General features: G+C 52.7%; 11 protein-coding genes across 11 annotated transcripts; 3 read left to right on the plus strand and 8 right to left on the minus strand.

The window, feature by feature from the left end:
• Nucleotides 1-425: 425 nt before the first annotated feature.
• Nucleotides 426-2,381, minus strand: N7468_008458 (Zn(II)2Cys6 transcription factor domain-containing protein; the record flags this gene model as incomplete). The annotated part of the gene is made up of 6 exons (XM_058477754.1): nucleotides 426-649; nucleotides 697-796; nucleotides 877-986; nucleotides 1,044-1,737; nucleotides 2,009-2,100; nucleotides 2,150-2,381. 6 exons carry the CDS (start codon nucleotides 2,379-2,381, stop codon nucleotides 426-428), a joined length of 1,452 nt encoding a protein of 483 aa, XP_058328099.1.
• Nucleotides 2,382-3,601: 1,220 nt separating this feature from the next.
• Nucleotides 3,602-4,618, plus strand: N7468_008459 (uncharacterized protein; the record flags this gene model as incomplete). Its single annotated transcript, XM_058477755.1, has 3 exons — nucleotides 3,602-3,686; nucleotides 3,749-4,121; nucleotides 4,171-4,618. 3 exons carry the CDS (start codon nucleotides 3,602-3,604, stop codon nucleotides 4,616-4,618), a joined length of 906 nt encoding a protein of 301 aa, XP_058328100.1.
• A 951-nt stretch (nucleotides 4,619-5,569) lies between these two features.
• Nucleotides 5,570-6,567, plus strand: N7468_008460 (MDR family NADP-dependent oxidoreductase; the record flags this gene model as incomplete). The annotated part of the gene is made up of 4 exons (XM_058477756.1): nucleotides 5,570-6,127; nucleotides 6,206-6,344; nucleotides 6,399-6,468; nucleotides 6,519-6,567. 4 exons carry the CDS (start codon nucleotides 5,570-5,572, stop codon nucleotides 6,565-6,567), a joined length of 816 nt encoding a protein of 271 aa, XP_058328101.1.
• Nucleotides 6,568-7,008: 441 nt separating this feature from the next.
• Nucleotides 7,009-8,989, minus strand: N7468_008461 (S53 family peptidase; the record flags this gene model as incomplete). The annotated part of the gene is made up of 3 exons (XM_058477757.1): nucleotides 7,009-7,750; nucleotides 7,798-8,727; nucleotides 8,784-8,989. 3 exons carry the CDS (start codon nucleotides 8,987-8,989, stop codon nucleotides 7,009-7,011), a joined length of 1,878 nt encoding a protein of 625 aa, XP_058328102.1.
• A 2,385-nt stretch (nucleotides 8,990-11,374) lies between these two features.
• On the minus strand, nucleotides 11,375-13,403 carry N7468_008462 (uncharacterized protein; the record flags this gene model as incomplete). Its single annotated transcript, XM_058477758.1, has 6 exons — nucleotides 11,375-12,021; nucleotides 12,072-12,302; nucleotides 12,402-12,746; nucleotides 12,826-13,043; nucleotides 13,111-13,211; nucleotides 13,269-13,403. 6 exons carry the CDS (start codon nucleotides 13,401-13,403, stop codon nucleotides 11,375-11,377), a joined length of 1,677 nt encoding a protein of 558 aa, XP_058328103.1.
• A 640-nt stretch (nucleotides 13,404-14,043) lies between these two features.
• Nucleotides 14,044-17,309, minus strand: N7468_008463 (calcium-transporting ATPase; the record flags this gene model as incomplete). The annotated part of the gene is made up of 5 exons (XM_058477759.1): nucleotides 14,044-14,152; nucleotides 14,203-14,525; nucleotides 14,592-16,907; nucleotides 16,969-17,126; nucleotides 17,192-17,309. 5 exons carry the CDS (start codon nucleotides 17,307-17,309, stop codon nucleotides 14,044-14,046), a joined length of 3,024 nt encoding a protein of 1,007 aa, XP_058328104.1.
• Nucleotides 17,310-19,178: 1,869 nt separating this feature from the next.
• On the minus strand, nucleotides 19,179-19,823 carry N7468_008464 (uncharacterized protein; the record flags this gene model as incomplete). The annotated part of the gene is made up of 1 exon (XM_058477760.1): nucleotides 19,179-19,823. One exon carries the CDS (start codon nucleotides 19,821-19,823, stop codon nucleotides 19,179-19,181), a length of 645 nt encoding a protein of 214 aa, XP_058328105.1.
• Nucleotides 19,824-19,887: 64 nt separating this feature from the next.
• Nucleotides 19,888-21,239, plus strand: N7468_008465 (14-3-3 adaptor artA-like protein; the record flags this gene model as incomplete). Its single annotated transcript, XM_058477761.1, has 8 exons — nucleotides 19,888-19,899; nucleotides 20,052-20,059; nucleotides 20,126-20,172; nucleotides 20,243-20,262; nucleotides 20,321-20,332; nucleotides 20,392-20,666; nucleotides 20,729-20,816; nucleotides 20,883-21,239. 8 exons carry the CDS (start codon nucleotides 19,888-19,890, stop codon nucleotides 21,237-21,239), a joined length of 819 nt encoding a protein of 272 aa, XP_058328106.1.
• Nucleotides 21,240-21,890: 651 nt separating this feature from the next.
• Nucleotides 21,891-22,373, minus strand: N7468_008466 (uncharacterized protein; the record flags this gene model as incomplete). Its single annotated transcript, XM_058477762.1, has 1 exon — nucleotides 21,891-22,373. One exon carries the CDS (start codon nucleotides 22,371-22,373, stop codon nucleotides 21,891-21,893), a length of 483 nt encoding a protein of 160 aa, XP_058328107.1.
• Nucleotides 22,374-22,390: 17 nt separating this feature from the next.
• Nucleotides 22,391-22,681, minus strand: N7468_008467 (uncharacterized protein; the record flags this gene model as incomplete). The annotated part of the gene is made up of 1 exon (XM_058477763.1): nucleotides 22,391-22,681. The coding sequence occupies one exon, from the start codon at nucleotides 22,679-22,681 to the stop codon at nucleotides 22,391-22,393; it is 291 nt and encodes a 96-aa protein (XP_058328108.1).
• A 1,982-nt stretch (nucleotides 22,682-24,663) lies between these two features.
• fos-1 (sensor histidine kinase/response regulator Fos-1/TcsA) lies at nucleotides 24,664-25,980 on the minus strand (the record flags this gene model as incomplete). The annotated part of the gene is made up of 1 exon (XM_058477764.1): nucleotides 24,664-25,980. One exon carries the CDS (start codon nucleotides 25,978-25,980, stop codon nucleotides 24,664-24,666), a length of 1,317 nt encoding a protein of 438 aa, XP_058328109.1.
• Between the last annotated feature and the right edge of the window lie 955 nt (nucleotides 25,981-26,935).

The following is a 26,935-nucleotide window of genomic DNA, read 5'->3' on the forward strand; positions in this document are numbered from 1 at the left end:
CTACATGGCGGAGACCGAGCTGCCACGGGTTTGGATATATGACATAATTATGGGGTTGTGGTGATGTCACTGATAAGTATATCTGTGCAAGTGCACATATCACATTCGTCGACGAAGGCGGGGAGGCTCACCTATTCCGGTTGCCGCCACTCGAGGATCAGGCTAAGGCTCTCTGGGGAGATGCGCGGTCTCTAGACTTTGAGCATTGAATCAGTTGATATGAGCTGGCAACTTCTGCTCGTCGCCGTACGAGCAATAACCGTCGGAGGTCTTGTCGGAACCCTGCAAACCCCTTAGCGCGCTACATGAGCAGGGTAAAAACCTAGCGTATTACAGAATAGAATTGAATGCACGTGCATTGGGTTTTGTAATATTCGGTATAGATTACGCTTCTAAGCTTTCCATCTTCCTATAACTATAGCACATCAGGCCAGGGCACCAAAAGCGTGACCGAAGAACAGCCTCACCACAGCAGGATCTATGGACCAGAAGGGCGGACCAAGGGGGGGGTCAATCTCCGCCAGTTCGGTCCATTGCTGCTCCAATTCTCGTTTTATCCACGCCGTCTGCCATCCGATCACTTTCTCCATATGCGCCAGAAATTTCAATGAACCTTGTTTTTCCATCGAATTGCGAATGCAATACCCGACTACGAACCATTAGCTTGATCCCGAGACGGAGAAAATGGAGACAAACATCGTTGGAGTAGATGACAGGGCATGAAATATGCATTTTGGACACTCTCGTTCGATAGGGAAAGTCCGATAACATTCGCAATATGGGTAGCAATGGTTCGCTGCAATAAGTTATTAGCGTGTGATTCAAGAAATAGTGCTCCCGGGCACCTGGCCACCTGGCAGGGTGTATGTGAATCACCTCAGCCATGCGCCTAGTTCGGGCGTTTTCGAAATCATTCCCAGATTGCGAATTAGGACCACAGAGTGTTAAGAATATACAGGCCGTATGATAGTACTGCATTCCGACAACTGTACATCTGTCAGCCTACGATCACCATGGCGGCTATATGCTTAGCAATTCCGTACCAGCAGAGGCAGACATCATCCATACTTCAGGAAATGGGCGGTCGGCCGCCACGTCAGGCGGTTGGTATCGCAGGGGCTGCCAAGTATTGGGCCTTGCTTTATACCAGCTCTCCAGAGTCTTGGACATCTCCTGCCAGCCGGTTTGATTAACAGGGAGCGTCGGCCAATCTCGGCAGACTTGAATGATATGCGCGCAGTGAAAGACTGCCATGTTGGCATACGCCGCGTCGTCTTGTCGCTGAAATACGGAAGAAAATCTATAGTTCTCCAAATCCAGCTGCATTGGCTGATATTGAACCACAGATGAGTATATGGCCTGTCGCATAAATTGCCAGCTGACAGCTTCTGCCAATCCCCCGGATGGCACCGACCGGGACATCATATTGATGAGTCGGTTGGAGCCGAGTAAGTGGAACTTTCCGTCTTGGGTATTGTCGAGTTCTTCGTACATTCGAAGGATCACCACAGCGACTAGCATGTTGTCATCATAGGTGGGCTCGGGGAGGCTAAGCGCGTCAATGAGCAGCTCGAGACATTCCCCGTGGTATGCAGAGGCCTCCCAGTGGCCCTTCTCATTCATGATTGCATCGTGTCGCGCTGCGAGTGCCAGAACTGCTTTCAGGACTAAAGGGACTTGAAGGGCCCTCTGGGGGACAACGGTAGCAAAGTGGCACTGGGGATCACAGATATCCACCTGTAGCCTGTTAGAGAGGATCAATTTCGAAAGTCCGGATGGACCTACCCAGCATGATATTGTTTGGATGAACAATCGCATTAAATACGCTTCTCGGTAGGACAAGATCTGCATGCCATCGCCAGAGAGCAGGCGAGAGCTGTCACTTATTGAAATCTGCTGCGGGGTCGACTCGTGGTGCACGAACGACCGGTTTGCCGATGGTGTTTCATTATGAAGATGCCCCGATCGCTCTCCCACAGCGGGAGATTTGCGAGCTGGGGGGCTCTACTGCCTGCGCTGCGTTCTCTGCGGGCTCAATGGGCCGAAAAACAGAATCGCGCTCGTTTTCAGGGCTATCGGCGAGCTCGAGAACGAATTTCACTTTGCGGAGTTAGCAGCCGTCACGTCTCATACAGTACGCTCAGCCTACCCGGTTTCGACACATCTACCCAGGTCTGATCCTCATCCCAGACCAGATCGAACCGGGCAGCAGTGCCCTGGGTTTTCTGATAGACATGCTGAACTTCCTTGAACTGGAAGCGCGGATCGAGATGACATGCGCGACCGAGGCGGGCACAAGGCGTACACGCCGACGCGCCCTCAGGAACCACGCAGCGGATATGGCGATGTCGACACCGTCCACAGCCTTTGCCCACTCTCATGGGGGTCTCATTGGGGATCGTGGTTTTCCATCGTTTAGAATCGAGCTTTCCCTTTGGGGGTCGTCTTTCCCCTTCCCCCGCATCCCTGAGTCATCCAGGCCAATGACCAACCCGGAAATGCGGGGGGGATTCAAAGGCCAAGGCTAATCTTGCTACAGTGAGCAATTCAAGCCGTCTCGTTCTTTAGATTGAGAACGTGCCTCCAGGAGACACCGAGGTTGTATTTTGGGGCCCACTGAACATGGGTCGTTGCGACCAGAATTCCAAAAATAACATCCGTCTATTGGAGCTGAAAAGGGTCCTCTGCAGAAAACTGACCCATGCCTGGATCAACAATCATAGCTCACGATGGATTCGAGATCGGCAACCAGAAACATATTTGCCTACTGATGCTCTGTGGTGCCATCGTCAAATGGTGTTGCCTTCCGGGTAAAGACCCCACGCAAAAGGGGCAAAAATAGAACACCTGCATGCCGATCATGCAGAACGGCGCATAGCGGCCTTATGTCAAGGCACAATTCAGGCGGCAGCTTTGAATGGAAGATCTTATGTATCGCGCTTGGCATGGTTGTCGAGGTCGCTGCCCATACGAACTCTTGCCGACCCTGTTGAACAGGTCTCCTACTGGGTTACAGGCTCTAGTCCCTGAACATAGATCACACGATCAATATTTGATTTGTTGAAAATTGAAACCGAAGCCAGGTGCATCGAGCTGATAGCGGAAGCGCCAACTTATCGTACTGTTATCAACTATGGGGCAACCTTGGAAGGTTCCAAGGATCCGCGTGTGGACCCGAATCGATTCCACTGGAAAATAGGCTACCGTTAAGATAAACGAGCCGAAAAGGGTACTGGATACTGAGCTAACGAGCTAGTACATGTGCTTGTCCTCTCGCAATCTCCCCTAAGGCCATGCAGCTAGAAGCGAGTACGAGCGGGGCCACAGTGGCAGTGCTCCCTGAGAAGCTAGAGAGTCGTTCCGTCCCAATCTCGGCCTTCAAGCATGATGGCCAATGATAAACCCAGTTCCTGCCAGCAATCAACCCACAGAAGTTCTAGCGCAATGAAATCATAGAATCTAGTTGGCTGCGCCTCGTCCCAATCGCTGCTACGTGATTTAAATGGGTGCTTTCCTTGAACCGAGGAGTGAGGCCATCTGCGACACTATAAAGTAGGACTAGCATCGCAGCAGGGTTATACCTGCAACTACAGACGTGCCAATGCATTTCCTTGCTGCGCTCTGGGCTCTAGCCTTGATCTGGAGCCGAGTGTGTGCCGTGCCACACGATGACGATGATAGCTCTTGTATGTATATTCAATGGATTCATTCCATTTTCTTTTCACTCAAGCTGAGACCCATGGATCAGGTTCGAACAGCATCACCATATCAAGCCAAAGCGACGCGGATAGACTGGGCAACTGCGATACTTTCAATGGAAACGTTACGATATCTTCGTCAGCGAGCGGGGTCATCCATCTGAACGATGTGAATGAGATCAGGGGGTCGTTGACATCGACGCAAGGGTCCAATCTCACGCAGCTGATCGCACCCGACCTTGATACTATACACGGATTATTGAAGCTGGAGCAGATGGACTCCCTCGTAAATATCACCCTGGACTCTTTGCAACAAGTCTCCGGTGGGATCACAGTCACGGGGAATCCGAATTTGCAATATCTCACATTCCAAGACTTGAAAGATGTTTACGGGGCGCTAGAGCTCACTGGGCCGTTTGTGAGGTAGGTCTAGACGAATGGCCTCTGCGCGAACGTCGCTGATAAAGCAAAGCATTTCTTTGCCCTCCTTAGATGAGGTCGATGGCCCTACCAACATCCGTGGTGGTGGGAAAATGTCCTGCGGCCCATTAGACACGCTGCAGTCCCAAGGCGTATATCGAGGTGGATATCATTGCTCGTCGGGTGGAAGCTCCGGGCTCAGCCCTGGGGCCAAAGGCGGGATTGCCGCAGGCGCTGTTGTCGCAGTCTTACTGATCATGTTCCTCATATGGTGGGTTCTTCGACGGCGGCAGCAGCGCCTGAAGCATCAGCAGGGACACGATCATCCCAATGGCCCCGCACCGTTCGCCGTTCCAAGGGTAGCGGATCAGGAGAAATCAACGCGCTATCAGACCGTTCCAACAGAAGAGCACCGATCTTTATCCCCAGAGGAGCCGCCCTCCCTGAACAAGCTGTCTCACTGCATGAACTGTTCCTGCCTTCCCATCAAGCCCGTATAGTAGATGCGCCCGCGACAGATGCACATCCGGCATCGTTACTTCCCGGTCAGCCTATTCCTAATCTTGAACGCCGACTTTCGCTCCCCCATGATCGCCCAGGCCCGATATACAACCACCGCCTTTCCCTCCCACCTTATCCTGTTCCAGTTCATGAACGCCAGTCATCTGTGGCACGTAAACCGTTGAGCCCGCCACCAGCCCAGCTCGATGGTAACTCGATATATGAAGCCGCGAATCCTGCCAGTCCAGCAGCAGAATACCATGAGCTAGACGGAGGGCCTGTTTCCGGTAGACACCAACAGCCCATCCATGCTGAAACGTGATTGCGGATTGAAAGCAGAATATGAAAGATACCCAGGCAGCCAGGCTAGTTTCCTTCGCTGATGATAGGTTTGGAGCGATAGGGATTGCTTCTATTGAACCCATAATGTACGAATATAATGAATCATGAGCTCCTTTCCGGCCTCCAGACCTGATCTTGCCTCGACTACTCACGAGCGGGGGCGTGGGCCAGGACCAAAGAAGTCCCGGTCCAACCCAGAAGGGAACGGTGTGTACAATCCGTTGTTTTTGGACTCGTTCAAGTATTGGTGCTCCCTATGATCAACGGACAAAATATACCTACTTGCCGCTATCATCCTCAAAGTTCGGGTAGTTCCATCTCTTCCACCCTGGTTCATGCATCAGTTCTACCAATCCTCAAGAAATCATTCGACGCGCTAAATCCACAATGCCCAACCATTTTGGACGGAAGCTACCTCGGCAGGGCACAAGGTACCCGAGGGTCCGAACAATACCCCCCCCTCACAGGCACGGCAAACCGACCCCAAAGAAGAAAAAAGCCCGATCCTGTCCGTTCTTTAAGAATCCCCTCCCCCTCGCCCTTGAAAACAGATCCCCAATAACGAGCTCAACTGCAAGCAAAAAAGAAAACAGAAACCAGAAACCACAATGGCAGCCCCCACAACAACCCGCCAATGGATCCTGCGCTCCAAACCAACCGCCCTCCCAACCTACACCGGCGCAAACCCCACCTTCGAGCTCCAAACCGCCTCGCTCCCCCAGCTGGGCGAGAACCAAGTCCTCGTCAAAACACTCTACCTCTCCAATGACCCCGCCCAGCGCGGCGCCATCTCTGCCAACGCGGACCCGAAGCGCATGTACGCGCCACCCGTCCCCGAGGGGGCCCCCATGCGCTCCTATGGCATTGCGGAGGTCGTCCAGTCAAACGCCGCCTCGCATCCCGTCGGGACGCTGTGCATCACGACGACGAACTGGATGGAGTACTCGGTGCAGGAGGCGGCGCAATGCAGGGTGCTGCAGGTGCCGGAGGGGCTGAAGGTGACGCATCTGCTTGGGGCATTTGGGATGACGGGGCTCACCGCTTATTATGGGCTGGTGGAGGTGGCGAAGGCTGGGCCGGAGGATACGGTGGTTGTGAGTGGGGCGGCGGGAGCGACGGGGAACATGGTGGTGCAGATTGCGAAGAAAATCGTTGGGTGTAAACGGGTATGTTTTGCGTTTCGATTTGGAATCGGACTTCAATGGGGTTGAGGGTGGATGGTATTGACCGTTACTGTCTTTTAGGTTATTGGCATTGCGGGGTCAGAGGAGAAATGTCGCTGGGTGGAGGGGCTGGGGGCTGATGTCTGCTTGAATTACAAGGCCGCGTCCTTCAATAAGGATCTGGAGCGGGAGACGGAGGGGTTTGTCGAGGTTTACTTCGGTGAGTACAGCTGGACTTGGTTCCGGCGGGGAGACTGTTGCTGATGAGGGTTAGATAATGTGGGAGGAGACATCCTGGATACTATGTTCACTCGCATGAAGGTGCATGGTCGCATTGCGTTTTGGTGAGTTCGGGGTCTTGAGAGGATGCCAGGTTGAGACTGACTGGTTATAGCGGCGCCATCTCAGCATATAACACCACGAACGAGGGCGACCCGGATTGAAAAATTACACTGTGAGTATACAAAGGTCCACCGCTTATCCCCGGCAGCTCCGCTCTAACTTCAGACCAGGAGATCATCACGAACCGATTACACGTTCACGGCTTACTCGTATTGGACTACCTCCATAAAGCAGCAGAGGTGCAAGGAAAACTTCTGCAAGCCTGGAAAGATGGCAAGATCAAGGTGGATGACAGCACCGAGACGGTGGTCGACACCAAATTCGAAGATATCCCACGAACCTGGCTTAAACTATTCGATGGGTCGAACACTGGGAAATTGACCACTCGGTTGGTTTGAAGAAGAATGGACATTATGATCATATGTTCATATTAGACTAGTGAATCACCGCTGGTGGCATCGCAATTTCATAATCTCAAGATTAAGTATATCGTACCATGGTATAGGAGGGTCCGAACTTCAGCATCGTTCCGACGGCTTGCCCTACTGCATGAAGACCTTGAGCAGCTCGGGGAAATTAGGAGTCCCCAGGCCAGTGACAGGGTCCCAGCCCTCGGCGGCAGGGAAACCATCGGTCTTGCAACCGGGGTTGCTGCCCTGGGTGACATCGAAGAAGGCACCAGGGTTGGCATAAAGGGTAGGGTTTACAAACCCGACAGTCGACTTGCCAGCGGCAAGGCGCTCCTCGTTGATACGGGTGAGGATGGCAGCGAAGACCGGCGCAGAGGCCGAAGTGCCACCAATAGTAACAGGCAGACCCTTGTTGAAGATAACAACGTTGTCACCGATCGCAGAGACATCGGGGTAGCCACGGCCGGCACGGTTGTAGATACCGCCATTAGCGCCGATGGTCTTGTTGTCCACGGTCTCGTAGTATGGGTAGGAGACGTTGGCTGTGGAGAAGTACTCCTTGATCGCCTTGGTCTGGTAGTCGGGCTGGGCGTAGATGTTACTAAAGCCCCCGCCCGATGGGAAGCTAGTTACGGCCTGCTCCTGGTGAGCTCCGGCCTGAGCACCGGCAGGCAGATGGGTCGCTCCGACGGCGGTCAGGTAGGGGCACGACGCAGGGAAGTCAGGGGCGAAGATCTGGCCCTGGTCACCGAGGCAGTTGCTGGGGGTAGGGTCACCGCCGCGTCCCGCGACACCAGAGTCACCAGAGGCAACGATGGTCGAGACACCTTGGAGTCCGAGCTTCATGAACTCGTTGCACTGGCGGCGCTGGTAGCTGATGGGGAGATCAGCCTCGGCCTCGCCATAGGAGACGGAGATCACATTGGGTGGGTTGTAGACGCCGCACTGCAGCTTGCCCTTGTAGCCCCCATCGGCAGGTCGGGGTAGGATGGGTCCAATGGAGAGATGTAGTCACAGTAGGATCCATCAATAGCGTCGAGGAAGGTGTTCAAGAAGCCTTTGAAGGTATAGTTCTCTTCGTAAACCATGTCGTCGGTCTGGAAGAGAATCGAGTTCTGAGGCCAGATGATAGGGTAAGAGATCTGGAAATCGAGATCAGATTCAGGGCCAGCATTGGCTACACTGGTAGGCGCCTCAGCACCATCAACCGCGGACAAATGGGGGTGCGTGCCAATGGGAATTTCGCTGGCCAAGGATCCGAAGAAAAGATCGAGATCGGTCTGGGAGTAGACATCCCCGGTATCCTCGAAGATACCGAGCTCGTTGCCCTTGGTTGAGGATGTACCCTTGGTGATGTTGTACATCTCCTTGATACACTGGGGGGTAATGGCCAGGGAGCAGAAATCAAGCAGGCCATGCAAGAGGTTCTCGAGCGAGACGGCGATCGGCTGCAGAATAGGAGGCAAGCCATTCAAGTTGCGCTTGTCGACATTAGTGACAGATTTCTTGACATTGTTCACGCCACGCAGGGCAATGCCGGGAGTGATATAATCGATGTGCTCGCGGACGGAGTGTGGCACATGGTACTCGCGAGTCGCAATATGGGACTTTCCAGAGTCAGCATGCGAATAGATATAGTATTCGGTGCGGAGCAGGTCCTCGAGCTCCTTGGCGTCGGCATCGAATTGAATCCATTGCTTGTTCACCGACTGGGAGATGCGGTGCGCGGCAATACCAGCAGATTCTAACCAGGCCCGGACCTCATCCACACTCTGTTGGCTTGGAGCGAACATATCATGGACCTCGGCCTGACTCAAATGCTTTCCATAGCGGTCGGAGGTGGGGTCCGACCTAGCACACTATATTAGCAATCATGCACGATGTATGGGGCAGAAATGTACACGAACACAGCCATGAGAAGATCATGACCTTTGTCCAAGTTGGACTGGGTCAGACCAATCCGTACAGGGAGCGAGGTAGACCCGTCCAATCTCTTCCCCTCAACCCAGGAGTTGGGGATGTACTCTCGTCGTTCGTGCACCGCATAAGAGTGAGAAGTAGGTGCAGCGAGGGCAACCGCAGCCGCCCCCAACACGAGAATTGATGTCTTCATGTTGAGATTGTGTGGGTAGACCTATCGCGCCAAATCTAACACTCCATACACAATGAAGCTCCAGAGTCTCAAGAGGGGAGCTGGAGAACTCTTTATACGGCTTCCCAGCATCCCCGCGTTGTTCACGGGTCAAGAGACCCATCGTTCCCTAGTCGGGTCCTCCTCGGGCCCAACTCATCAGGGACCCAATAAGGATCATGACTAACGGACGTCTTAGCTTCAGTGGAAAATGTTGACCAAGTTTCTCCGTATATTTGGCCCATAGGCGGGACTCAGATCATCGCGGAGAGCGGGTCTCCGACGGGATATTGACTCCGCGTGCAGCTAGCTCGGTGGGTTGGCACAGCACCTCAGCAAGTTAAAGCGCAGAGCCGATCTTGCTTTATAGGCTTAGACCTTAAAATGAGGAGAAGGGGGAATTAGGCTCTAGCCAAGCAGGAAGGGCAAAAAAACAAAAAAAAAAACAAAAAACAAAAAGTACATTGTAATAGCAACCTAAACCACCTTCCCTGACAGGATCTACCTTAGTTGTCGAACTGCCCAAAGAAGCAAAAACCTCGTCGTTCACATTGGCTTTGACCATCTCAGATCTGATGTCTCCGAGCAGCTATAGTGCTGCCATGTGAAGGCTGCCGGGGTAGGAGTCGTTCTGCTGCTCCGATGGCACCCTTCGGCGACTTTGGACAGGCCCATTGATATTACTCGCCCGATAGATAATGGTCTGCATGAAACCACGAATAAGGGCATTCTGTGCCTCTTAACGTCTTTTCTTTCCTTATCGCTATCACGGCCCACTCGATGGACATGGAGCCATGCCGGGCTCCGTTTTAGCTCGTTGCCTAATTCTTCTCACCAGGTTGCAGAGCCGTTCTTCCGCGGTGGTTTCTTTTTCTTTTTTGCACAGCGGCATCATATGGAGCCTCGGGAGACCACGACGGCCTAGCCTGCAAAGCCGTGTAAACCAAGGGGCTACAACCTGAATGCCAGAAGCAGAAAATCAACCACGAAACCTAGGTCTCCTCGAGCCTCGCTTGGGTGGGCCCTAGAGATGAGGAGAGTCCGTCGCCAGTCAGCATAGGGGAACAGGGCCCCGGGGGTCCACTCTTGGCACAATGTGGATCTTGATTATGCCCCATTGGGAAACAAATGCTGCTTAGCTCAATCTTAAGTGTCGGTGGTCTAGCGAGGCTAGTCCAATGATATCATCAATGGGTGCCGATCTCCAACTTCCCCCCGAACAGAGAAAATTGGTTCGGAACCCTTCACACGGCGAATAAACAGTCATGGGTAAAGCGGATGGATCCTCATCATTGGTTGCCCAAAAGATACCGGAGGAATAAGAGAAGGCCTTGCATTGGGCAGGTTGAGCTCTCACCCGGTTGGGGGAGGGGGTGGGGAGGGCACAATAGACGATGTGGACCCTTTACGACTCTCTGTGCAGGGTCTCGAGTCACGAGCGCTTTCAAGGCGGGAGGAGAAGCCCCCGCACAAGCACTGGCAGCTTCCTGCTATCAAGCTGTCTCCAGATCCGTGTATCCTCATGCGACGATCAAGAATACGTACTGATTAGGACGTGAAGGAGAGAATAAGCAGTAGTCATCTAGTCTGATCCAGCATGGCAGGATTGCCCCTGTTTACATAGGACTAAAGGTTGCTCCCGAAGCGATACGGAGACAAGGAAAATCGAAAAAGCTTTTGGTCTAGGCGCACTGTAGGTCCATGGTCCCAAATATGGGATCACCTAGGCATTTGTCATTCAAGGTTTATTACCGAACGAACATGGCCTCTCTTATCACCCGTGTGATTAAGAAGGTATTAGCTATTCCGGGAAAAAGTGGGCACCTGCTGTCAGGCGGGTAAGAGAAGAGGGGGTTTGCTGATCGCCAGAGGCCGCGGGTTCCTGGGACACGCGGATACGACCAGGGGCAGGGGAGGGCCCTGGATATGACAAGAAATAGCCATCGCATCAACGTGGACGCCATAGAGAGTCTCGCAGAAACGACGTAGAAAGTAACGTCGACGCGACCAAGCGAAATTTCTCCCTTTTCAGAGACTATTGCAATCTTTTGAATTGGTCGGGCGGATGAGTGTATAACCAATGGATGCTGGCCAAGCTGAACCAGCAAGCAAAAGATTGAAATAAAGAGTCGGAAAAGGGGGCCCTGTGTTGCAACCCTTGGCGCGTGCACGACGGTTTCCCCAAGAGCACGCGTTTTGCCTGCAGGTGGCTGGGCCTGGGTCCTCGGGCAACCCCAGACATTTGGGTGCGCCCGGATCTTTAATTGCGATCGCGGGTCGCCCAAGGCTCAGGACCCGCACCATTTCCAAAGTAAGTCTACCAGCTGTTGTCGGTAAAGAGGTTTCGCGATATAGTCGTTCATCCCTTTAGCCAAGTATGTTCTCCGCATCGCCCTTCAGAGCATTGCCGGTCAGGGCAATGATCGGGACATTGAGATTCATCGCTCGTATATGTTCCGTCGCGGTAATCCCATTCATCACGGGCATATTGATATCCATCAGAATGACATGGTACGCCAGGGGCTTCTGCTTCACCATGCGGACGGCTTCAGCGCCATCCCACGCAGCATCTACTCGCTGGAAACCCAAACTGGCCAGCAGCTTGAGCATGATGGTTTGGTTCACTTTGTTGTCCTCGACAAGAAGAACTTGTTTCTGCGGGGCAAGCTTCTTAAGAAGGTCAGTCGCATCGAATGGTGGTGTGGGTGCCGCCGGTATCGAGATACGTCTCGCCTGCGGCGCTATCGCGGAGTCAAGGCGTCGCATCTTGGTTGACATCCAGAATACGCTACCGGGTCCGTCAGGGTTCGCATGAAAGCCGATAGTGCCGTTCATAAGCTCTGCGAGGCTTTTGCAAATAGATACGCCGAGACCCGTTCCCTGGTATCGCCTTGTCGCAGAATCGGCAAATCGACTAAAAGGGTTGAACAGTGTGGCAGCTGCATCCTCTGGCACACCAATCCCCGAGTCGATGACCTCGATTGTAACAGTGTATGACTGAGGATTGGTATTCTCTTCCCGATAGGATGCCCATCAGGCAACGCCTGCCACCCGTGACACTCACCTATACCACGCTGCTCGCGCTGCGTGATGGCCGCCGCGAGGAAAGCTACGCAGCAGGAGATATAAGCCAGGAAGATGTACCGCGCCCGCGTATACTTCATCAGCCCCGAGCCAAGGAATCTGCCCACGGCGAACGCGCCCTGTGCGCCAGCGAGCAGCTTCGCGCCCTTCGCGCTGTCGGTACCGGGCCAGGTATCGACGGCATAGTTGATGAAGTAGCCCGCGATAGCCACTGCCCACACCTGTATCAGCATGATATTGAAAAGAAGAAGAAGAAGAAGATGATGATGAAGGGAGAGTGAGAGCAGAGGGTGCTAGGAGACACACGCACCCTGGGCCCCGGTATACGTAAACTGAGCCAGCGTGGCATGGAAAAGCTTGTACTGTTTCCAGAACGGGCGATCCTGCTCCTCGACATGCGTTGTCGAGACCTGGAAGGCCATATCCTCGTCTGTGACCTCGGGGATATTCGAGACGAAGAACACGGCCGCGAGACAGAAGACGAAGACGCCGATGGCGAGGTAGACCCACTGGACACGCTGGAGGGCGGAGACATCGTCTGCTGTCTCAGTGAAGAAGGCGTAGGAACCAAGCACGGGCCCGACAACCGTGCCGATGGCGTTGAAGGCTTGGGCGAAGTTGATTCGGATCTCGGAGTAGCGGGGTGGGCCGCAGACTAGGGGGGATTCATGTTCCCTAAGCCCTTATCTACTTTGTGAAAGGTTGGATTGGAGATCGATGCTGCCAGCGCGTACCGGTTAAGTATGGATTCGCGGCTGTCTCAAGAGAGCCCAGCCCAGATCCGATCACAAATGTTGCGCCGCAGAAGCCGCCAAAGGACTGGTTCAGGCCAGCGGGCCACATGCAAAGTGCACCGATGCCATACAGGGCCAGGCCGAAGATGAAGACAGTCTTGTAGCCGTAGTGACGCAGGATCCAGTTGGCGTAGCCCAGGGAGGCGAGCGGGTAGGCCCTGTTACCATTAGAAACTTGTGTTTTACTACGCCAGAGGCTTGCTCTAGTCAGGGAATTGATTTTACCCAAAGTAGGCTGCCTGGAGCCCAGCCGAGCGTCCTCGATCAATATGCAATGTGTTCTGGAAATGCTTGTTGAGCGTATCGAGAAGGCCGTAGGCGAAGCCCTAACCCGTCACTGTTTAGTCTTGACCCGCGCCACAGAATCTGATTCGGAATCATACCCATAGAAAGAACAGGATCGTCACCAAGCTCAGCGGCCATAAACTCTGGCGCAAAGTTAGCGTTGCAGCTGAGGTAGTCTTGCGATTATCCACGCGAAGACCGGAGCGGTTCTTAAGAAAGTCCTTGAACCCCATGTTTGAAAGGCTGTTCGAATGTTTCTAAATCACAACGAAGCGGGAAACGAAGCATAAAGAAGGGAAATGAAAGACTTGGAGGATTCCCCTTGCGTATTAAGACGAGCCACAACATGCCACGGCCCTCAACCTGCAGGGTCGCACCATAGTGCGACTTTGTCTCCGCACTGTGGAATCTGGGGTAGCCTGTCGATCGGACCCCATGGGGAAAAGTCCAATGCGTATTATAGGCCAATTATTTCACGGCCTGCCATGGGACGGCTGGGGTTTGGCCCAATGGGCGCTGCTGAATACGACGGACGGGCCCCATTAAAGTTGCAGACTGGGTTATATTAGCCTAAAGCTCAGGGGTGGGGGAAAGTGATGGGTGAAGGAAGTAGCCATGTCAGTTTATTCTTGGGACGTTTTAGAGAAAGAGCAATGCTTGCTGGGAATGGTTAGAATGATCAGCGAAATTTATTTTTTTTTTTTCTGATTTATTGGCAATTTCTCTATGAAGTTCATAAGATATGGGCCATGGAGATGTGCCGGGTGCAGAAGGCCCCGATCCAACGCCCAGATCAGCATCTAATCTCTATGCAATACGTGACCCCTTTGTATATGCCAAATCATTCCCATCACCTCATCATCCAGCGCTGGCTTACGCTCGCTTGGGCTTGTCAGCGCTACCATTCAGGGCCTTTGAAGGGCGAGACACAGTGGTGTTGTACAGGCGGCGCTCCACAAACTTGAGAACTTCATCCAAGAAGCTACTAATCGTTAGTTGGGGCCAAAAGTATCCAGGTAGGATCCTACTCACATGACGGGAGCGCTGATGACCAACACGGCCTGCCATTCATTCCAGTTCATAGGCAGAATAGAGAAAAGACCCTGCAGGAAGGGAATGTAAAGAATGGCAAAGTGGAGGGCCATGGAGAGAGCAATGGCGTAGATCAACATGGGATTGTTCTGCAGGAAGAAAGTGAACAGCGACTCGCTGGACGACAGGGCGTTCATGGCGTTCAGCATCTCAATCACAACAAGGATGGAAAGAGACACGGTAGATGCGGACTTGGCCATGTCGTTGCTGAACATATCACACCCGATCTCGGGGAACTGGGCAGAACACTTGTGGAAGTGAGACTGGAGGACGAGTTAGCGGGAGTCAAACACATCAACATGACCGATCACCGGGGGGAGCAGGCATACCAGTTGCCAGAACGAGATTTGGGGGCCCTCGAAGTTATACAAGAACCACCAGACGTAACCAAATACGGTAGCAGCACCAACATAGGTTCCAATGACCATGTAGCGGAACAACAACCACCCACCGACAAGCGGCTCATCACGGCTACGAGGAGGACGGCGCATTACATCGTGGTCAGGAGGGTTGAAAGAGAGAGCAGTAGCGGGCAGACCATCGGTGACAAGGTTGACCCAAAGGAGCTGAACGGGAATCAGAGCCTCTGGCATACCCAAAGCCGCAGTGAGGAAGATGGACACAACCTCACCAATGTTGGATGAAATCAGGTACCGGATGAATTGCTGGGTGTTGCTGTAGATGGAGCGGCCCTCCTCGACAGCAACAGTGATGGTAGCAAAGTTATCGTCGGCCAAAACCATGTCGGCGGCGAGCTTGGACACGTCGGTGCCAGTACCCATAGCAACACCAATGTCAGACTTCTTCAGGGCGGGAGCGTCGTTGACACCATCACCGGTCATGGCGACAACGTGGTTCAGGGACTGCAAAAGATCGACCAGCTTGGACTTGTGGCTCGGCTCGGTTCTGGAGAACAGGGAAGCGGTTTGGACAGCCTGAAGCTTCTCGTTGTCACTCAGTTGATCAAACTCACGGCCGGTGAAGCTCTTGCCCTCGAGGTTCTCGTTCTCGCCAAAGACGCCGATCTGGCGGCAGATAGACTCCGCGGTATTATGATTATCACCGGTGATGACAATAACACGAATACCAGCAGCCTGGCACTTCTGGATCGAATCAGCGACTTCGGGACGAGGAGGGTCAAGCATGGCAACAAGGCCGATCAAGGTCATGTTCTGCTCTAGTTTGAGGTAGTCCTGGGAGGTCGAGGCAGATTTCAACAGCTTGTTCCCGGCCACGTCGCCCACGCTGGCAAGCGCCATGACTCGGAGACCCCGGTTACCGTATTCGACAACCTCGTCAGAAAGCAACTTGAGATGGTTCTTGGTAATTGAGACCTTGGATCCTTCAGAGCCTTGGAGGACGTAGGAGCAGCGCTCGAGTATCGTTTCGGGGGCACCCTTGACCAGGAGTTTCTGATCGGCACCAGTTCCAACGAGGACGGACATACTCTTACGGTCACGAGAGAATTCGTAAGTAGCTTGAGGGGGATGCTGCTGCTCATAGACAGCACTTGCGCGGTGCAACCGCTCAGAGGCAGGCAGGCTGAAGAGTTTCTTGTTCTCGGCGACGTCACTGGTTCCGATCTTTTCAACCAAAGCACGCAGAGCAGCCTCGGTAGGCTCGCCAACGTTGGAGAAAGCACCGGACTTGGCATCGTAAGAGAGGGTGGCGGCATTACATATGGCGCTAACCTCGGCCACTTGCCTCACGGTAGGGGAGGTGACAGCTAAGTTCTCGACAACCTTGCCGTTTTTGCTCAAATTGCCCTCGGGGGCAAAAGTCGTGCCTTCGATATCAATTTCCTCAAGGTTGTCACCTAGGCTGTTCAGATAAACAATCTTTTGGACGCTCATCTGGTTGGTGGTCAAGGTCCCAGTCTTGTCAGAGCAAATGACGCTGCAGCTTCCCAGGGTTTCCACAGATGGCAAGGAGCGGACGACCGCATTCTTCTGAGCCATCTTACGGGTCCCAAGGGCCAGACAGGTGGTGATGACAACGGCCAGGCCCTCTGGAATAGCAGCAACACCAAGGGAGACAGCAATCTTCAGGTAGTAAATGGCACCCTTGGTCCATCCACCGAAAGACGGGTCGTTGAAGTGCTCAATGTTGATCAACCAGACAAGGACACAGATGACCGTGATGACCTTGGCCAACATGTCACCGAAATCGTTCAACTTCTGCTTCAGTGGGGTGGGTTCAGAGATCTGGGATGTGATGCTTTCATGGATGTCGCCGATAGCAGTAGAGCCACCAGTCAATACAACCACAGCAGTGGCATGGCCATTGACAACGGTGGTACCGGAGAAGAGCATGTTGATCTGGTCCTGCTTAACGGCCTGGCTATCCTTCACTGCGCGGGTATCCTTTCCGACACTCTCACTCTCACCAGTCAAGATAGCTTGATCAACACGGAAGCTGTTGCTATGAATGGCCAACAAACGACAATCGGCGGGTACACGGTCACCCACGGCAATATGGATCACATCGCCGGGAACCAAGTCCTCTGCCTTGACCTTTTGTGTCTTTCCATCGCGAACAACCTTGGCCTCGTTGGCCGAATATTCCTGAAGGGCTGCGATAGCCTTTTCCGCACTGCTTTCCTGGGTCACGCCCACCACGGCATTGAGAATGAGAATTGTCAAGATCTGGTAAAGGACCGAACAGGTCAGCTAGAGAGCAATCAACCAGAGATCCGACGAGACTTACCACCGCGGGGTCCACAAACGCGGTCCAATCGTCGCCATCCTCGAAAAGAGCCAAAACAAAGGACACAGCCGCGGAACCGAGTAAGATCAGGACGAGCTGGTCCTTGAACTGCTCCAGAATCAATTCCCACAGAGGGGTAGGGGGTTCTTCCTCCAAGGCTATGGGCGGTGTCAGTTCAGTCGACAATGGAGCAGATGGGGCAGATGGGATGGGTAGCGCGTACCATTTGGACCATATTTCTGTCGAGATTGCAGGACGGCACTCTGCGACAGACCTTTCTCCTCGGAGACATTGAAGTGCTTCAGCACGTCGGCTGGGTCATACAGGAAAGAATTCTCCATGGTCGTCGCGCCGGGTAAATAGGCGGAGATGCGGAGAGTTCGGGTAAGAAGAAAGGAACAGGCAGGATATTTAGATACGAGACATGGGGGGGAAGACGCCAAGAGATTGGGGGAACCGGGAGGATTAACGATGCAAGGGAGGATAAGTTTTAGGGACTTTGTCCTTCTTGTTCTTTCTCTTTCTATGGGATCCTATACGTCCAAGTTCCGGCCGTGGAGAGCGGATCAACAACGTGTTCTCATCCCGTTTCGATTCCATTCCCGATTAGATGATGACTCAGCCACAGGGCTGACGGGTCATCGTTGTTCCCTCCGGCATCGGCTCCATTGCCTCGAGCGATTTCCGCAATTGCTGCCTTTTGGAGGCTTAATATTGCATTGGGAGCTGTCTCAATTGAAAGGTGATATTTTGTCCTATATGTGCACCCTCAGAGATTGTGTGGAATGACTCTACACTGTGCTGTGAACGGTGTTTCTGCTGCAAGATACTTCTTGCATTAGGTCCCCGGTTTCCTGCCGAGAGCTGTGGAATATGGGGCTTTCTAGGCTGCATCATTTTGAGCCCTATTAGACTTGATGAGTGGACTCTTGATGAATCATGGCCACCAATAATCCTAGAGCCAAGGGTCCAATCGAGGACTGAGTGGGTCAGGCGCAACCTCATTATGCGCGCGTCTTTAGCGCACTATTCGATGGTCATATCACAGACCCAAGGAGAGAATAGCGTTACAGATCTCTTTATGTGATGTTTACCGATGCAGAGTATTTTAGGCATCTTGGCCATTGCGACTGCCATGGCCGAGTCAGTTGCTAGGACTGGGCACTCGACAACGATGGTTAACCACGGGGCTGCTGATCCTAATACGCAGTAAGGCGGTGGCGTCCCTTGAAGCCCACTATTCGTTTCCTGACAGTAGGGCTGAACACTAATTTGTCGGCACTTGCATCATGCTTTGCAATTCTGGTCATTAAACATCTTGGCCCCCCAGCTTTCCCCTCCACCACTCGGCTTCGAGTTTTCTGGCCACAGTGCGACCATCGATAGCACCCAAACCAGCTGCTTGGTTTACGACTCGTGCATATGACTTGCGCCTTTTCTTAGGCCCTTGGGTTGCTCAACCTAAATTCCAAGGTTGTGCTCATGCCCAAATTTTGAAGCTGGAGCGCGATTCAAGTCTCGACAGGGCCCTAGAGGCCTCCACAGCTCTTGGGACAACAGCATAAAGCTAGTATAAAATCTCGAAAATTAAAGCTGACAGTAGACTTCCAAGCTTTGCCCTAGAGACATATATATAAAATAAAAGAGAAAAATAAAATCATTTCCAGCATTCGTAACTTGTCAGTACACATTCCGGCCCCAGTAAGAGCTGAACGAGACTCGGAGAGCAACACAGTTTGACCCCGACAAATTTGAAGTATATCCAAGCATAGAATCCAGGCATGATGGGCCCCGTTGAGGGGTAATTTGAGTCTTGGCATATGGCATTATATCCTTGAAGCAACGTCAAGTTACGCCGCCATGATCTCTGCAAGCTTCCAATAGTAGGGGCTCTACAGTGTGCTGACACAGCTAACTAGTTAGTTACTGGTACAGTGGTTCAACAGAGGTCAGGTGACGCAAATCCCCTAGCCTGAATATTTGTCCTTATCTCTGTGGCGATAAAACTCGAAGGTCCATAAGGTAAGTTAAGGGACTTATCTTGGCATGGTCCCGTGATCCCTTGGAGCTGTATAGTTGGCCGTATGAGGACGAGGGCACTGCCTAGAGGGTTCGCAACCAACACTCAGTAGCGAGGTTGGTATTCGTCCCTTTCAGACCGACTCCGCGACCCCAAACAAACCGGAACGATGATTGGAAAACTGACTAGTCTAAATGTTGACGGATTTAGAGGGGGCCGAATCCCATGGAAACTCTTCACGAGACTCGCGTTTTAGCTTAGCTCCGCTCCTCTTTAGGTCCTCCTGCCAAATGGCAGCCGCTAAGTATGCTGTCTGGGACCAGAAGGGACAGCCTTGGCATCTATTGACAACCGGTATCTGTACACGTGGGCGCCGTGATCGAGAGGCTTGCTCACTAGGCAGAAGAGACGACCGCGATAGGAAGTAAACAAAGAAAAGTGCGGTCAGATGGGCCAAGCGCGGATGATCATGATCATCGTGACCATACACTAAAAGTCCCTGGTACGTGCAGATTACGGGAAAATAGCGGGTGATGTAAAGTATCCAGTACTTCGGCCAGGCAGGCTGCACGAGACCCGAAAACCGCCTCGCAGAGCCGCAGGTAGCGCTGATGCGAAAAAGGCCAGCGATGAGGCTGACAACCAGGCTGGGACTCCAGAAAATGACCGGCCCATGAAATTCGCCTTCAGCCCACGAGAAGCACTTGGCGGGGGGTCCCGCGGAAGACGAGGTACCCGATACACCGTAATGGCGTATTGTTATGATTTTCCCCCCCAACTCTCCTCCCTCTTCCTCTTCCAACACCCCCACTTGATCCTCTTCTTCTTCTTGCATCCCCGCCCTTGATCGCCTTCCCTGTGCTCCCCCTTTCCCAGTATTATTTCCATCCGTCTTCAAAATGGGTTCTGAGGTATGTTGCCCCTCCTTCCGTCGGCCCCTCCATCGGGCGCGCTGAATGGTCACCGCCATCGCAATCCCACGCCCAACTTCCTTGTGTCGCTTCCTTTTTTTTTAACCCCCTGCAAGAGTTCTTGGCTAACTTGACTGTTCTCCACTATGCAGCGTGAGAAGTAAGATACTATTGTGTCCCTGGATCGCCTGTCACTCAAGTTTCCAATCGTTAACCTCCTCATTAGCAAGACGTTCCTCGCGCGGCTCTGCGAGCAGGCCGAGCGCTACGATGGTAAGCCAAGATCGATCGATCGCGTGGGTGAAGGTTCGGCTAACCTAGAATGTGTGTTCTTTTTAAACAGAGATGGTTACCTACATGAAGGTCAGTCATTGCCCGATATTGGTTATGGAGAGAAACATAGCGCTAACGCCCCTAACAGGAAGTCGCTGCCGTATGAATACCCCTGTTCTTATCGCAGAAAATTGAAGTGAAATTTACAACGCATTACAGATCGGCGGCGAGCTTACTGTCGATGAACGTAACTTGCTCTCTGTCGCTTACAAGAACGTTGTTGGAACTCGCCGCGCCTCTTGGCGCATCATCTCCTCCATCGAGCAGAAGGAGGAGTCCAAGGGTTCCGAGGAGCATGTCAACATCATCCACGAGTACCGTCAGAAGATCGAGACCGAGCTTGAGAAGGTCTGCCAAGATGTCCTTGACGTCCTGGACGAATCCCTGATCCCTAAGGCCGAGACTGGCGAGTCCAAGGTCTTCTACTACAAGATGTACGCTGCAGCCGACCTGGGCGTTGTCCATAATGTATACCAGCGACTAACTGTTCGTTTAGGAAGGGTGACTACCACCGTTACCTGGCGGAGTTCGCCTCTGGCAACAAGCGCAAGCTTGCTGCTACCGCCGCTCACGATGCTTACAAGGTATGTTTGTTCCCGAAGGAGTGGTACTGAATCGACGAACGTGCTGACCAAGAGTTTTTCGAATAGAATGCCACCGACGTTGCTCAGACCGACCTTACCCCTACCCACCCCATTCGCCTCGGCCTCGCTCTGAACTTCTCCGTCTTCTACTATGAGATTCTCAACTCTCCCGATCGTGCCTGCCATCTCGCCAAGCAGGCTTTCGATGATGCTATTGCCGAGTTGGACTCACTGTCCGAGGAGAGCTACCGCGACAGCACCCTCATCATGCAGCTTCTGCGTGACAACCTTACCCTCTGGACCTCATCTGAGGGCGCTGATGGCGAGGGCGCTGCCCCCAAGGAGGAGAAGGCTGAGGACGAAGCCGCTCCTCCTGCTGAGGAGAAGGCCGAGGAGCCCAAGGCCGAAGAACCCCAGGAGTAAATCTAGATCTGCCGAGCCATCAGCCGGTTTTATGACGGGGGCGTTCGCATTTACTTCCTGAGACGTGGTTACGCAAGTCGCTTGATTGTTTTCACACAGCGTGGCTGGGTTGGGACCGGCACCTACCACCCCTGGCACTTACTCGGGATCTGTGTAGGTCGGCCGGTGGAGTTTGATATTCGGTTGACGCGAGCGAAGAAAAGGGGCGGAGTGGAATTTCTCTCTTTATTTTCTCTATTCCCACTCCAGCACGTTTCACAATTGTGTTTATTTCTCTTCTGAATTTCCACCATGGCTCTCCCCCAATGGCTTTTGTGTAGCTTGCATAGTCTCGCCTGTATATCCCGTAGATGGAGGCTCAAATTCTTTGGTTCTTTGTGATCGAAAAAGCTAGCTCCATGGCTGAAGTTCTTTTCCACAAAGTAAACTAGAGTACTAAATCCCTCTAGAAGTGCGGAAATGCGCCAAACCGCGCGGGAAGCGTATATGAAGAATTTACATCGCGAATGTTGTATTCTTTTGCCCGCTGTTTCATGATACTGTGAGCCCTGCCTGCCATATTCCTGCATCGGTCGACGATCCCTATCAGAACGCTAGGTATATCTCATTATAAAGAGTAGCATACAACGTCCCACCTTGCAATCTGAAATTTTACTCTCCCTGCGACCCGGTGATCATTCGATACATCCTCTCCCACACCTCCGTCCTCATATAGATATCTGCATGTGTAGAACCAGGCACATCAACAAGATCAACGCTCGCCTTCCCCATCTCCTTCTTCACAGCACCCACGGTCTCAGGGCCAAAGAACACATCGCCATGCGTAGTGTACCAAGTTGTATCTACTGTACAATCCCGATACAAGCGCATCAGCACCTCAACCGGAACCCCGGCCAGCCGGTTATATCCCAAATCATAATCCAACTGGAGTCGCTCCGCACTCGCCTTACTGCCTACCTTCTCTAACGCAATCGAATCAAACACCGCCTCCCGCTCCGTACGCGAACACACAAACTTAGACCCCTCGTCCTCCTTCTCTGTCCCCGAAAGCATCCGGTCCATCGTCTTCCCAACCCACGTACTCCCGATCGACGAATCGGCCTTCGTGAGCGCCCGAAACAAGAACCCCGGCATCGTGCACATGGCATTCATCACCCGGGACTTAAATACGGAGCCGGGGTATGCGTCGAGATAGGGAAGACGTGCTGCGTGCGCCCTGGAGCTTCCTCGGCTAGATCGAGCATTTGGTACACGCCGGCTGAGTGGGCCGCGATGCTGAAGGTGTTGACTTTGAGGCTGTCGAGGAGCTCTAGGGTGGTGGAGCTGAGCTCCGAGAGTAACGCGGGGCCGGAGCGCGCAGCGTCTGGGCCTTGGGTCCAGCGGTCGATGCAGAGGAGGGATAGGTCGGGATGGATTTTGGAGAATGGGATATAGAGGCCCATTATCAGGCTGCTGGCGGCGGCGCCGTAGCAGAATATCAAGGTGTGAGGTGCGCTGGGGTTGAGGCGGGCGTAGGTTATTGAGTGGGCTGGGTGGGAAGAGGATGTGAAATGGTGGATTTGGAGAGGCATGGTGGTTAATACGCCGAGATGCTTTTGCAAAGAATACACGATTGGAAAAACTATGCTTTCTACCTGAGTTTACGGGGTTGCAACCTTGTTGGATGTTGATGTTCAGCTCGGTAGGACCGGCCTATTAATAGCCCACGTGGGGCTCTTGATATCGAGAGCAAAAGGTTAGCGCGAGATAAGGGAAGCCAAGCGATACAGCTGGGATGAATGATTTACGTTCGTAAAGTGTGGATCATCTGGCGGTAGTCACTGAGCCACGCAGGTAAGATATCACGCAACGCATAAGGGACTATGTGCCGTTGAATGAGATAACCAAGAGCATTGCACTTGGACCAGTAATCTGTTGGAAATAAACAGTCTTTCAGGCTGATCGAGCTAGTATGCCGATGAGGACATTGAAGTGTTCACATGGAAGCTTTGGATACCATACTACTTATTACACGCCGATGTGGAATATTTAGAGAAATCGACAGCAGAATGTAAGCAAGCTACACTGATAGTGTAGGGAACCCCCAGAAAGGCCACCAGGCCATCACCCCACTGGCAATTCCGGCAGCTGGAACCCCAGGGGGCCATTACTATCTCGGTCCGTAAAGGAATCAGTGTACATTTATCATTGATATACGCCAAGATATACTTCCAGAGCGCCAATCACCCAACGAGAATTAGAACCGAGGAAATGGAACCTGCGAAGCAAAGCCTGGCATCCATGTCGAACCCCACCCGCAGCATCCAAACAGAACAGAGCAAATCAGACAGCACTGAACATATGCATGTAGCCCACATTAAAACTCCCAGAAAACTTGTGGCTCTGATCCTGATTGCCTTGCGTCAAAGGAGTATGCCAGCTGTCAGCGCCACCGAGCATAGCATCGATTAAAGGGGGCTGACAGTTGTCGTCCTGGGTCTCTATAACGCGTAATAAGCCTGTCAGATCCTAGGTTGGACATCAGGGTGCTGGAGGCCTGGCAAGAAAGGTCGAAGAGTCTCATCAAATTTTCCCGTAGCGGCGGTTTTCGTAATTTAACGTAGGAAACTATATACAGATAACCTAGGAGCCTTTTGAATATTCTCAGAACACCGTGGAAGAGATAGTACTAGTACATTAGCTAGTCAACTGGTACGTGATCACGCAAGTTTGGCATGATCCAGCCAGGAAATCGAGATGGTGCATAATCGAACTCTTAACTCTATCGTTATCAGTTCCTGAGAGATAGACTTTAATCCCGTAGGATGATAAAGCAGAGTCGACATTTTAGGCACAGCTAATTGCGTCCTGCCGCGCTAGCGATAGTGTGCCCAATACGAGCAGCGCAAAACGATTGGGCCGATACACATCCCTGGGAGATTCCAATCCCGGCCGAGGAGAAGAAAGACGGAAGCACGACACGCGACCAGTTGTCAGATTGCAGCAGTCGAAGATCTGCAGGAAAAGCCCCTATAATTGCCAGACCCGTGTCTTTCGGCTTGCCTCGTCCGAAGCGCCCGACACCATGTCTTCGAACATAAAACAGCATGAAGATAATGTCTCAGCTTCTCGGCATCGATGACACAAAAATCAGTGCCAATTCATTAATCCTTTACACCTGTCAATAAGTAATAGTCTGCAACCCCACCCCTGAATGCCCAGCATCCCGTCATGACAGACCTGTTGACCTTCGAGCCGAACGTCCTCTACCTCCTCCTTCTCGACCGCAGTCAAACAGAAACTTTCCACTGGGAGCTCTATCTCGCCAGCAGCGCCACACACGGCACAGCATACCACATAACTAATGACAATGCACCCACCGTCTGGGAATACAAACGCGAAGTAACCAGCGCACCGCAGTTGCAGCTTTACTGCATTACCGATTTCAGTAAATTTGGCGGAATCGCAGAGGATCGCCCTTTATATTTAACGGGAAATTTGGTGCCACGGTCTTCTCTAATGCAACGCCGCTCTTCAATGAATGTCGACAGTTTCGCGTGACCGCATTGATCACGGAGGGTACATCAAGAACGTCCGTGGTGAGGGAAAAGGATCCAGACGATAGTTTCGAGTAGTCCAGCACGTCGTTAATAACCTGTAATAGAATCGAAGTCGAGTCTTCCAGGATAGACGCATATTCTTTTTGATCGGCGGTGAGGCCAGTTCCCATCAGCATGGTCAAGGCCAAGGACATTCCGTTCATGGGCGTGCGTAGCTCGTGCGACATGTTAGCCAGGAAGTCGGTCTTGATTTTCGAGGATTCCTCAAATGCGTCAATCAGACGCTGTTCGGCTGCTTTGCGCTCCGTCAGGTCGCGAGTTACTTTAACGAATCCAACATGCCGGCCAAGCTGGTGAATAGCCGTTATCATGACATTTGCCCAGAACCGGGTGCCATCCTTGCGGTAGCGCCAACCCTCATCTTCAACCTTGCCCTCTTGGACGCAGACCGTTAGTTCCCGCCCCGGTTTATCTGTCTCGCGATCCTCACGTCCGTAGAACACTGAGAAATGTTTGCCAATGATCTCTTGCGCGGTGTAACCCTTTAGAATTGCGGCACCGGAATTCCATGTAGCTATGTGGCCCCTGCAGTCGAGCATGAAAATGGCATAGTCCTTCACAGTGTCAACCAGAATTTTGTACGTCGCGTTCAGGTATGCTTGGTCGCTAAGCGCAGAGTTTTTCTGTTCTTCGACCTCCGCCCGAGGATGCACCTGCGCCTCGAGAGTAAGATAGATTAGTGCATCGTCTTCGAAAATCGGCGTCGCTCGTAAACTGCAACTGCGGTCGGAATCGACGATACGAACGAAGTCCAGCGTTTGGACTTCGCGTGTTGAAATTGCTGTTCCCAACATACCGCTCAGCGCTGGCGTGTCCGGCGCGGGGATCAGTCGGGGTGGTATTTCATAAATGCTGGCGCCCAGTAGTATCTCGCGGGGATGACGGAATAGAGCTTGGTGACTATCCGAAGTCTGCACAACCCGCAGAGAGCCATCGAGGAGAATCGTAGGTGTAGGAGTCCGGCGGTATAGACGTGTCAGACTGCTGTCAATAGGAGGCATCGTCGGCGCTGTACCGGGTGACTTCGACGGCGCGCCCAGGGTGTTGAATTCATCCTCAGCGGGAGGGGTGATTTGCTGCGCAACGTCACCTCGCTGGCGATCCTCAAGCTTGAGGTGAAGCATCTGGTCGTCCAAGGGCATAACGGCCACGGAGATTCAAGAAGGGGCGGGAAGAGAGCCTCATTCACGGATGCGAGGGCGCATTCGGGTCCTGCATTGAAGGCAGCACAATGCGCGACAGGGTGTAGATGACGAAATGACCAGATGGGTGGAGGAGTGAAAGGATTTGCAGGCGTGGCGTAGCCTTAAACCGATTGCCGGGATTTGGGCTAGGCAAACAAACCCACTACAAATCCCTACAAAACCTGGCAGAAATTGAAATAGTCAAAGGACAAGGCCAAGTCAGCCGAACCGCCTCGACGGTTTCACTGGACGGCAGACACGGCCGGCGGGGATCAGAGCCGCTAATCCGGTTCCAGAACCACGCAAGGACAGTGCTGCGCTACGCTTTACCAATGATCTTCATCCAACGGGCCTGAGCCAGGTCTAGTGGCAAAAGCCTCATCTGGGGTTGGGATACCCGACGTGTATCCAGGGAGTTCCAAGATCCTTCGGAGCGATCGAGATGGCACCTGTGGTGGCCAGAAAACACCAATATATGTCACAACTTTAAAAACCTTATTGTCGAACAATCAGCAATGAGTGGACCTCCAGGGCTAGACTGGATGTGACGTAATCGTGCCCCTCGCGCAAAGTCCGCAGTCGGAGTGGCTATTTTTGCATTCCAGACTTATAATCAATCCAGGCCCAAATTATCAGTAGCGTGACCCACACCTCGGTAGTCCTGGTGAGAAGCGGGCACCTTTCAAGCTGGAACGAGGCGGAAGAGAGTGTGTGTTTCAAAGTCCCCGATCCCTTCTCGATCGAGAGAGCTAATCGGCGTATCCTATTGTAATCATGCTGCTTGAAACGCTGAACGAAATATGTACTATGCGTAGGAACAAAATGTGGTGAAAAAAAAAAACTAAGAAAGTATTAAACCGGTAGGCAGAAGAGAGCGCAAATAGGAAAGCAGAACACGCCATCACCAACCTGG

The sequence above is a fragment of the Penicillium chermesinum genome (assembly GCF_028974085.1).
Source record: "Penicillium chermesinum strain IBT 19713 chromosome Unknown utg000006l:1.0-2335141.0:1.0-2336784.0, whole genome shotgun sequence".
Taxonomy (NCBI): Eukaryota; Fungi; Ascomycota; class Eurotiomycetes; order Eurotiales; family Aspergillaceae; genus Penicillium; species Penicillium chermesinum.